At 20.3% G+C, this 12,492-nt stretch overlaps 1 protein-coding gene across 1 annotated transcript; it reads right to left on the bottom strand.

Annotated features, from left to right (window-relative positions):
- Nucleotides 1-9,423: 9,423 nt before the first annotated feature.
- Nucleotides 9,424-11,680, bottom strand: LOC129612967 (proclotting enzyme). The gene is made up of 5 exons (XM_055526830.1): nucleotides 11,651-11,680; nucleotides 10,260-11,544; nucleotides 10,142-10,196; nucleotides 9,645-10,078; nucleotides 9,424-9,572 (listed from the first exon to the last, which is right to left on the bottom strand). Exons 1-5 carry the CDS (start codon nucleotides 11,678-11,680, stop codon nucleotides 9,424-9,426), a joined length of 1,953 nt encoding a protein of 650 aa, XP_055382805.1.
- Nucleotides 11,681-12,492: the final 812 nt, after the last annotated feature.

Below are 12,492 nucleotides of genomic sequence, written 5' to 3'. Positions count from 1 at the left end.
TTTAAAAAAAAAAAAACAAAAAACTGAATAGGAAGAATTTACATATTTTTTTTTTCAATTCTTTGAATATATGCTTAATAAGCATTAATAAGCATATATAAAAGCAATAGTTTTAGTAAAAAATAATAATTACCTTTAATTAAAAATCAACTCAGAAATTTAAAAATTAAAATCTGAAAATACTTTTGTCGTTTGTGTAATAACTTCTATGTTTCTTTCTAACTAACTTTGAAAAAGCTATTTAAATTAAAAGTAAAACAAAAATATACTGTTCTTTATGTTTAAAAAATTCTTATAATTTTTTTTTTTATTAATTAAATTTTTTTTTCTTTGAAGAATTTTTAAAATTTTTATTTATAATACTTTTTTGGAATTTTTCAAAATTGATTTTAAAATTTCCAAAATCGTCATATAAAATTATCTTTAAAAATTATATAAAAGAAAAAAAAACAGACAAAAAACAAAAAAAAAAAAAACCAAAAAAAAAAAAACAAGACTTAAAAAATATTTAAAAAAAAAAGTAATTTAAAAAATTAGCATTATTAACAAAAATAAAAAAATCTTTCAAAAAAAGTACAAAAATTGAGAAAAAATTTTCAAAAAATAGATTTTCTAGTATTTAAAAAAAAAAAACAAATACGAAAACCAAATTTTTTTTTTTATTATTGACTATCAATTAATTACTCAAATACTAAATTAATTTTGTAATTTTCAATTTAAAAAAAAAAATTTTTTTTAAGAAATCTCAGCTCTATTTATATTAAAAAAGTTTAAAGTTTAAAGTTCTATAAAAAAATATTTGAAGAAAGCAAATAGGGTTCTCTTTTTAAATTCTAAGTAACTAAAGTATTCAATAATTATTTAAAAAAAAAACATATTATTAAATTAAAGTAAAAGTGAAAATAAACAAAAATATATTTCGTTAAAGACTTCCAATACCAATAATTGTTTTTTTGTTTTTTCATAGAAAAAATAAAAGAATAAGAAAGAAAGCAGAAGTAAAATTTTACAAAAACTTTAAATTTAAATATTTTCTATTTAACATAAAACAAAAAAGAAAAACAAAAATGAATTTACCTTCAGTATAGCTGGGGACTCTGAATTTAATAGTTTCTCCATTAACATTAAGAGTCCCCAGCTACAATAAAACAAAAAGTTTAACAAAAAATTTTTTAAAAATTAAATAAATATAATATATATACATTTATATTGTGTATATATATTAGTTTCTTTTTTTTTTTAATATTTCTAACTATTGTTCAATGCCAGAATTTCGAAAAGGTTTTGCAATGCAATAATTATGATACACATTTAATTTTTATTATTTAAGCATTTTTAAATTATAAAATATAATTTTTTAAAAATTCCGACGGGCAAAAAGTGATATATCAATTAAATTCAATCAATTCATAGTTTTAATTCTTTTTTTTTTCCTTAAGTAAAAAATATATGTAAATTATGTAAATAAAACTTTTTTATATTTTTTTCAATTGTTTAAGTTAAAAAAAATTCTAAAATAGTAATTATTGTTTCTCTCACATTAACTTTTAAAATAAGATCATTTTATTTAAAAAAAAATATAAAATTATTTTAAAAATATCGCGAATTAATTATCTTGAAAATAATTAACTTTAATGTATCATAGATATTGCATTTCAATTATTTACTTAAAAATTCCTTTTTGTATTTGAAAATATTTATTAATTTTTTTCTGATTTTATAGTACAGAAGCCAATTGTAATTAAAATCTTTTTATTACTTGAATTTTTCAAAAGATTTTTCTCTGATTGAAGAACTGTACTTAAAGTTATATGAAAAAACAAGTGTTATTATATGCAAATAAAATTCATTGGGCATTGGATATAAAATTAAAATAATTTCGATAAACTATTACTGTATTTTTATACATTTGGTTAAAAATTTAAACCAAAATATATATTTTTTTTTAACATTTAAAAATAAACTATGAATTTTTTAGGTATTTACTTGAAAATATATCAGTTACAATTAATATATTTTCTTGTAAATTTTTTTTTGTCCTGATATTTAAATTTTAAACATATTCTTCAAATTATTAAGCAGAAAGTAAATTTAAGAAAATTATATCGGAATAAAATAAATTTTAAAGTACTTTAATAATAAATTTTTAACGCGATTATTTAGTATTATAATATATCAAGAATATCACATTTTATTAATTTTTATTATTTTAAATTAATTATTTCTTCTAAATTATTCTATATATTTCATATTGTTAATTTAACAAGTTTTAATTCAGAAAAATATACATATTACATGTAATTTATACACTTAAATTATTGTTAATTAAATTGTTAGTATATTTTCTATATAGAAAGTGATTCCACCGTTGAAAATTCTCATTTAGGGAAAACCTTAAAGAAAGTAATAAAAACATGTTATATTATATAATTATATAATACATAACTCTCTTGCATTGCAAGACTATTAAAAATATTTCAATGAAATGTTTGATTTCTTTTTTTTTTGTCATATAGACTTTGCTTTTCCAATTCGTCATAGTGGAAAAAGGATTGCAATAAATTATTTATTTTTAAATATATTAATAAAAGAAAAATAGAAAAACATTAAATTTACTTTCTGAAAACAAAATAAAACTCAGTAAAACACTTTTATTTATGCAATGTTTAAAAAATAGAAAATATTTTTCTTTTTATTTTTTATAAAATTATCAAGCATTAATTAATTTGTTTACAATTTATTTATTTAATAGTAAAACAATAAAATTTATTTTGTAATAAAAAACAATTAAAAATAATTGAAGTTTCTTTTAATTTATTAAAAGTCTATGTTCAAATGCACGTAAAAAACATGAAATTATATTTAATTCTTAACAAGATTTCATTGGATTTGAATTATTTTAAATAAAATTTCAATTTCAGCGTTTTAATTATCATGACTAGATACCATTTCAAAATATAAAATTACGTGTTCTTTAAAAATGAACATAGTAAAATATTTACAAAATATAAAATAATTATATAAAACGATGTCTTAATTATAAAAAAAAAAAAGTGACAAGGTGATAGAGGAAAAGAATAGAAAGAGGAAAATAAATTATAAAAAAAAACCTATAATATTCAATCATGTTAGTTCTTTTTGAGATTCATGAAGATTATGAAGAATTTTTTTTTTACAAATTTTAATTGAAATATGATATTTAAATTTGTAAATAAATAATTACTACATTAATGTGTATGTTTTCAAAAAACTCATTGAATCAAAATTTTTTGAATTTTTCCAAAAGAAATTAAAATTATAAATATTTCTATATTCTAATTTTTTTACTTTCTTAGAGAATATTCAAAAATTTTCACATTCATTTTATTTAAACATGATGTATGTAAAAATAAGAACTTTTAATTAAAATAATGAAAAGAAAAAAAATTAAAAAAAATAAAATGTAGTTGTTGTATTTTTCAAATTCACTTTTTTTTTGACAAGAAGCAAAATTTTACATTAAAAAATTAAGAATTACTTTCCATAAAATAATTATTATTTTTTTAATATAAGGTTTTGTAAAAAGAAAATGAAAAAAAATTTAAAATGAAAAAAAAAAAACAAAAAATATGCATTGAAAGAAAACAAAATAAAATGAAAAATTTTCAACAATTTTCTGAATTTTATTTAATTTAATTTCAAAATTTATTTTATTTTAATTTTCTTCAAATTTAGATAAGTGGTTTCAAAATTTCTTTATCATCTTCTTTGAATCGAAACTATAAGAGACAGAAGATCAGAATAGTTTCATCGATTATTTCTATTTTGTTATTATATTATTTTTAGGATTTTCATCTATTTCATTTGATTTGACAACTAAAATCCTCTTTTATTATGGTGAGTACAATTTCTCTAAAATTTAAAACCATAAAAGAAATTAAATTTTGATTGTATTTTAATTTAGAGTTTTTGTATAGTTTAAATGTGAAACTCACTATAACTTTTACTACAATAATTAACACGAAATAAAAAATTAGTATTAAATTTATAATAATATTAAAATAAAAGTTTAAATTCATGATGATTAAGTAACAACGAAATCATCTAAAGAAATAAAAACAAAGAATTCCTTATTTAATTTTTTGAATACTTATATGTAACTAAACTTTTTTCAAATATTTTTTCAAAAAAAAAAAAAAAAAAACAAAAAATATTTCTTTAAATCTTTCTTTTTTCTAAATTTGAAATTTAAAAATGAAAAATCCTTTTATTCTATTGCATTTGCAATCATTTGTTCCTTGATTCTATGCCAACAATTTATGCAATATTTTTCTTTTAATTCCAATTTGAAAGATAAACATAAAATAAATTTTAAATACTTTTATCAAAAGTGTAGATAATTAACAAATTAAAATTTAATTAAAATTAACTTATAATTAAATAAAATATAAAATAAAGAAAAAAAAAACGATTGTGATTCACCCTCCTCCCTTCCTATTTCTCTACTAAAAATTTTGAAAAGTGATTAAAAATAATAAAAAAGAAAAAACATCAAACATCAACAATTATTTTTAAGATAATTAAGAATAAAATATTCAATTTTCAAAATAAAAATAAATTATGAAATAAATTTAACATTATATACATAAATCATTATATTATACTTATAATATATATAAATATATACATACAAAATATAAAATAATTAAAAAAAGAAAAAAAAAATCATGAATTTTTTTTTTCAAAAAAGCAAAATAAGCATTTTGTGACCACTTATAATAATATATTTATTATATAATTAGGAATAAATTAATTATTAAAAATAAAAAACAACAGAAAATATATTATTAAAAAAAATGAATAAAATAATAAAAATAGTATGATAAAATTCAATTAAATGTGATCGATGTTATTAGAAAGAAAATATAAAAATGAAACAAAAAAAAAAAATATTAAGATTAAACATTAAAAAATAACATTTTTCTTAAGAAAAAAAAAACAAAAAAAATAAATAAATGTATTTAAATATGAATATTTAAAAAGTAATGTATTTTATACTTAAACACATTAATTATATACAATATACTAATAAATTAACAATAAAATTATATAACAATTTTTAAAAAAAAAGATCATATTATTGTAGAACAACCTAACAACTTATCAATTTAATTGTTACTTCTTATAGAATAGTTAAAATTTTTATTAACAATTCTAAAATTTGTGGTAATTAAAATGATCAACTTTTCAAAAACTGAAAATTTTCTAGAATTTATAATTGAATAATAATAATAAATTTATTATAATATAAATATAAATAGAATATTAAACTTATATAAAATATTTGAAATTTATATAAGGAAACAAACAAATTTTTTTGTGATATTTCATTTTGAAAAATAGGACAATTTTTTAAAAATAATAATAACAACAAAAATAATAATGAAAAAAAAAAACAATATAAAATCATTGATTTTATTGTTTTTTTATTATTATTATTCTTTCTTTTGTAAAATTTTTAAACTATTATCAATTTAATACACACAAAAAAAAAAAAACTTAACAATTTTTACTTGAAAAATCAACAAATTAATTTTAAAAAATACAATTATTATAAATATATAATTATGAATATCAAAAAATCAAATAAAAAATTTTTTTTTAATTACATTTGATAATTAAATAAATTATTTCAAATAATTTGTATTCATATTTGTAAATTGTACGTACAGTTCTTGTATGAAATTTATATTCACAATTTATATTTTTGTTTTTTTTTGCAAATTTAGAGATTAATTCAGATTTGAATTTTGAAATAATAGTACTAAAATAAATAATTATGTAAAAATTCAAATATAAAATATGAAAATTATGGAAATATGTAGACAGAGAATAAAAGAAATAATTGTAAACTATAAAATGAAATATAAAACAATTTTCATATGCATATACTAAATATTTGAATTTAAAATTATTTTATTATACTAATAAATTTGCATTAATTCTAAATATGTATTTGTTATTGAATAACAATTTAAAAAAAAGAAAAGAGGCGATGAATTAATTATATTTATATTTAAGAATTTTATAAAAAATAAAATTTTACAAATTTTCAATACAATATTTATTATAATATTTTTTAAATAAATAAATTATTTCGCGTGTCAATTTTAGGCTGTATTAAAATTACTGCTACTATTTTCTATTAAAAATTTTAAAAATATGAGTTTTGTTTCGATATTTCTTATAATAAAATATCACTCTTCAAATTTTTTTTTTGAAAGAAATTTACACTATCATCGCCAATTTATTTGAAAATGAAAATATAAATACAAAATTTAAATAATTTAATAAAATTATATTGTGATATAATAACAAATTAAAATATCTTGTATCAATTATAAATATGAATTTAAAAAAGAATTTTAATTGTAGTACAAAAATGAACATTTAAAAAAAAAATTAAAATTTTATAAAGCAAAAAAAAATTTGTCCTAAAAGTTTTTTAATTTTTATTTAATTTTTTTTTTTGTTTGTATATTTTTTCAATTATTTTGCATCCTAAAATATAATTTCAATTGGCTTCTACATGACATATACTCTTCAAGTATGCATTTTTTTTTTAAAGCTATTGGCTATTAAGGTACATATTTATTAATACAAATAATATTTCAATTTATTCAATTCATTTAAATTTATTTTTAATATAATATATAATTAATATGTGTATATACATATAAAATTTTAACAAATAATAAGTATATACATAAATAGATCTCAAATTAAATTAAAGAATATTAAAATATTAAAAAAAAAATGTTCATGTTTTATAGCAATTGATTGCAAATATAAAATATAAATAATTATATTAATTTTATTTTAAAGTAAAATTATTTAAATAGTTCAAAGAAATCTGGAATTTTTTATTAATTTAACATTATTTTATTTAAACAATATTGCTTATTCTGAAAATAGAACCGCATACTGAAAACCATGTCCCAACAAATTTCTAATCTTATATGAAGAAATAAAATTCGATAATACTTTCAAAATCCATATTAAAATTAAATTAATTATTAATAATTCAAAATTAATATTTTTGAATATTATTTCGACCATTCGGGCATCTACTACATTCAATTAAATGTGAAAAATTTCTATAGCAATATTTCTGCTAATATTTTGAAATAGTGTAAAATTTTTTTAAATAAAAAATATAATTCTATTTCAATTTTATTCCAAATATAAACAATTAAATTTATGATCATTTAAAAAATAATAATATTTTAATAGAAAATCTATTTGAAAGAAAATAAGATTATAATATAATAAAATAGAAAATAAATAATGTGTGGTAGCTTTTAATGTTCATTCTCTGATATTAATGAAAAATTAATAAAATTTGCAATATTTTTATTAAAAAAAAGTAAATATTGTATTTTTTATCTATGCCTTTAAATTAAAAATTATTTTGTTTTCTTTAATAAAATCAGTTGATAAAAAATTAAAAGTTATTATATGCATGAATAATTTTAATATTTATAAATGAAATTATAAAATGCAAAAAATTGAAAAATTAAAAAAACAAAACCAACTTTGTGTTTGATATAAATTATAAGAATTTTAAAAATATAAAACTGATAAATAGTCATCGAGTTGCAATCACATAATAAAATTTAATAAAATAAGAAATTATAAATAAAATAAATAATATAAATTTATTATTGTATTTTTTTTTTTTTTATATACAAAATATATTTACAAATTGATGTATGAAAATACTAACTCGAGATTTCTTTAAGAATAATATCAACAAATATATTTTTATTTTCGAATAAATTATTTGTATACATATATATATATATATATATAAATTAAATTATGCTTTTAAAATCACTATTTGTTTATTTTAAAATTTTTTTTTGTCAATAATTTAATTTATTTTTGTTAGACATAAGAATTATTGAAATATTTTCTATTTCTTTAAATTTAAAATATAAAAGTTTTAAGTATTAATAGATTTAGCTATGAAATTTGTAAAAAAAAAAGTGAAAAGTGAATAAAAATAAATGATAATGAAATTTCTTGTTTTTTATAATCTTTTTTCTTATAATTGCTACAGTGGAAAATCTGTTAGTATATAATATTCGGGATTTACGATAATTCTGTGGTCTTATTATATAATTTTATTTGCGTGGAACGATTTTGGTATTCTGAAAAATGGTAATTGAGCAATAATCAAATTTTATGATACTACCTTTCCATTAATGCAAATACGAAACTTGAACTACATAGCGAGGGCCCTTATGTGCACTTAAAGTTTTAACATAAATCTTAAAAATCTTGTTTTTTTGCATCATTACAGATTTACAGGAACTAATTAAATAGTTTATTTTTTAAGTTTTTTAATATCTTACATTTTTCTATTTGATTTTTGTTTTAAATTAAAAATATTTTTGCAAAATTTTTAAATTAAAAATATTTTGAATTTTCGAAAATCCCTATGGTAATAAAATGTATTTCTATGGTAAATTAATGTACGTACTATGATACTTCGTTCAGAATTTTAATTTGATTAAGATTGCAGTACGTAATTCCTTACTTTTAATAATAATTAAAATAAAATATTTCCAGTTTATATTTAAAACATTTACACTTGTTGTTATCTTGCAGCATTCCAATTTTGATTAGGTAAGAATAGCCAGTTATTTATAGTTTTTTATCGCTTTGTATTCTGTATATTCTGTGTTGTGTCAGGTATTTATAGTTCTTTTGTAGATTTCTGTTCTGTATTGTGATTTTAGTGATAGATTGTCAAACTTTATAAGTGTGAATTCCGACTCAAATAATTTTGATTGAATATGAATACCCAACTAAATTTTGAATTTAAAATACCTTACATCAAATTAATAAAATCTAAATCAAACATTAGTGGAAAGCTTAATTACCTTTTTTTATAAATTGTAAAAAGCAATGACTATAATATGGCCCTTATATGGCATTGTTTACTCTTATGATATGATTGTGGTTTTTTGCAAACAACATAAATGGCTTTTTATAGCCCTGGGGATGGGATAGCGTTTCTTTTATTTTTGTAAATAAATTGATTACCATACACATAAATATTATTTGAGAATTTTGAGAAATTTCAAGATAGGTACACATTTTAATAAAATTAGAAGGAATGAGCTACTTTTTTAAATGCCGTAACCTGTTAAAATACATTTTTATTTTTTGTAAGAGTTAAAAAATGGCTGTAAATCGAAACAAAAAAATAGATTCAATTTTCAGTATAAAGATTTATTTTACAATATAATTTTACTAATAAATACTTTTTAAATTAAATTTTTTAAATCTAGTATACATATTTACAAATCAGTAAGTAAAACAAAAACAAAATTTAATGACTGAATATTTATAAACCAACTATGTACTATATTAATTTTAATCTCTCGTGTGCTCTCGAATCCAATCCAAATACTGTGATACTCTTGTATAAACTCCTGGGTAACCTGGTTCACCACATTTATTACCGAATGAAACAATACCTAATTGTATCCATCTAGTATCAACTCTCATCATCAAAGGTCCTCCTAAATATTACAAAAAAAAAAATTACAATTAATAAATTCAAAATAAAATATTAAAAATAATTTTTTTGTTACCTGAATCTCCTTGACACGCATCAACTCCACCTTCAGAATATCCTGCACACAAGAAATTTTCGTTAATTGGTTGAAAGTATGCCCTATCACAATCTTCATTTCTCCATATTGGTAAATCAGCTTGCCTTTGCGCAGTTGATTCTTTACCACCATAATATGTAGTACCCCAACCAACAACAGTTGCTCTACGACCAGGTAATCTATCGCGATGTGGTGTGAATCCTGGTCTAGGTAAACAAACTGGTATAACGTACTTTGATTTTCGAACAGGACGATCTAACACCAATATAGCAATATCATTGTAAAATCCGACTCGTGAAAATCGTTCATGTGCTCGAACTTCCGTAACAGCAAATGTAACGGGAGCAGATGGTTCGGCATCAGTAGATAAATCAACATCACCGAGACGAACGGTAAATTGGCGTGCTGCAAATCTATATTAAAAGATAAGGAATAGAATTACAAAATTTTTTCTATTAAGAGAATAAATTTTTTACGGTTTTTGTCGAGAATCCCTGGTACAATGTGCTGCTGTTAGTACGTACTTTACTCCTGTTAAAAAAAAAATATTATAAATATGTGTAGATTAGAAATGGGGTTTTTAAGAGTAATTACCAATTAGAGAACCGCCACACCAAAACTCTGTCCGCTTTGGTCCATGTAAAAATATCGCTGCCATCCAAGGCCATTGACCATTAGGAGCTTCCATTCCTCCCACAATACGACCAGAAGAATATTCTTGTTGTCCACAATCATCTGGATCAATTGTATTTACCCCCAACAAGTTTGAAACTTGCTCACTAATAGAACCTGCGAATGCTGGTCTTATTGTGGTAGAGGTTGGTAATTGTGGTGATAAAATTAAATTTTGTCCCGGTTTAGTTGTGGTTCTTATAATAGGTGGTCGAACTACTGTTGGTCTTGTAGTTAATATTAAAGGTCTTTGTGTTGTTAAGATAGTATTTTGGAGAGAACTGACAGGGCAACAAACACCAGGTACAAATAGACTTTTAAAACATAAAGAATCTTTTAAGTTTGCTAAATCTAACAACAAACCCGGGCAGCTGCTCAAATCTTCGCATTTTCCTGGTCCACCATCGGGCGTTGAACAATGATTATCATTCTCTTTATTATTATCGACGCTTGTTTGTTCATTCGATATTGGTCTATACTGGGCAGGAGCACCGGGTTGAGAATTTACCAATGGAATTGATGTAGTCGCTGATATAGCGGTTGAACCGTTTGGAATGAGCTGAAGTTGTGTTGGTTTATTTTTATTTTTTAATTTCTTCTTCTTTTTTTTACTATCGATATCATCGGCTGATTCAGTTGTGCTCCTCAAGTGATCGTCATAATTATTTGTACCGATTCGTCTTTTAATAAGTGGTTCAATTGTTTTAGTCACATTTTGACCAAGAACATTTTTAGTTAAAGTTAAAATTGCATCTGGTACACTACCCGTTTGAGTTCCACTACTTTCAAATGAATCTGATGGCTTTGATGAATCTTGACCGCGTGTTATATCAACAATATAATGCCCAACCGTATTTAAAGCTCCTAAGGTTTCAGAAATTTTATCAATAGCAGATGGGGATAATAATCTCCCATTTGTATTTTTTGGATCTGGAGGAGGTTTACCCGGCCTATGTGAATGTTGTTGAGTTTGTTGTTGTTGCGGTCTTTTTCTTTTATTTCTGTCGTCATCTTCTTCACTTGAGTCATCGTCAACATCAAAACCAAAATTAAAATAATCTTCTTCATCGTCTTCATCATCTTTGTATGGCTTACGATTCAGTTGAACTTTTTGAGCATTTGTTGATTGTCTAGCTACACGATCTGGATGATTCCGATGTGAATGTTCCGATTGTGGATTGAAGTAAGACTGAAAATAAGATGCTGCCTTTAAAGTAGATATGATTTCGGCACAATGCGTTTTTCATTGTTGATAATTTAGAAGAAATTAATCTTTCAATTCGAACTTACCTCCTATTTCCATGGGATTAAACCCAAACATATCCTGCATAAATCTTTGGCATTGGATTTCATTTAATAAATTCGTCAACAAAATGGCTGAAAATAAAATTAAAAAATTTATTACTCAGTAGTTTAATTTCATTAGGGCATTTCATATAAAAAAAAACAAAAATATTGTTAAATCTTTTAGGATTTAGCAAACCGTTAAAATTTTATATTCATCAGAGTTGTCGCGTAGAAAAGAAATAACAGCGTAAATTTGACACAAAAAAAAACCGTTTAGTGGTTAATCTAATGTAACATTTTGACTTTAACCCTTGTTGCCGTTTCTATAATACTGTACATTATACGTCTATATTGCTTTACATTCATGTAAAACAGATAAGAGACACAACTTAGCTTAACATGGCATTCGTATTTTATACGGTACATTGAAATTAGTTTATTCCGTTGTTAATTTTAATTTAATGGGAATATAAAAAATATTGGATAATTTTTTTGCAAAATTTTTGCAAAATACAATAAAAAAGCAATAAAACAAAAATTAAGTGTAAAAAACAAAATACTTATATATGTATATGTATACGTGTATAAATATTTTTTTACCATGTATAATGATTATGAACACAAAAAATTAAAGTGAAAGTGATTGAAAACTGAAGAATTTTTTTACTCTCTTCTTTTATTATAATATTATTATTGTATTTTAATTCCCCTCTTTGTCACATTAATTTTAGCATCTGTTTAATTTTTTTTTGTACTTCATATATATGTATGTATATAACTATACCTGCTTAAGGTAGGATTCGGATGAAATTTACAATTATCTATATATATATATATATATATATATATATATATATATATATATATA

This window comes from Condylostylus longicornis, unplaced genomic scaffold (genome assembly GCF_029603195.1).
Source record: "Condylostylus longicornis isolate FDR11 unplaced genomic scaffold, ASM2960319v2 ptg000080l, whole genome shotgun sequence".
Classification (NCBI taxonomy): Eukaryota; Metazoa; Arthropoda; class Insecta; order Diptera; family Dolichopodidae; genus Condylostylus; species Condylostylus longicornis.
This window is presented reverse-complemented; position numbering and strand designations above follow the sequence as displayed.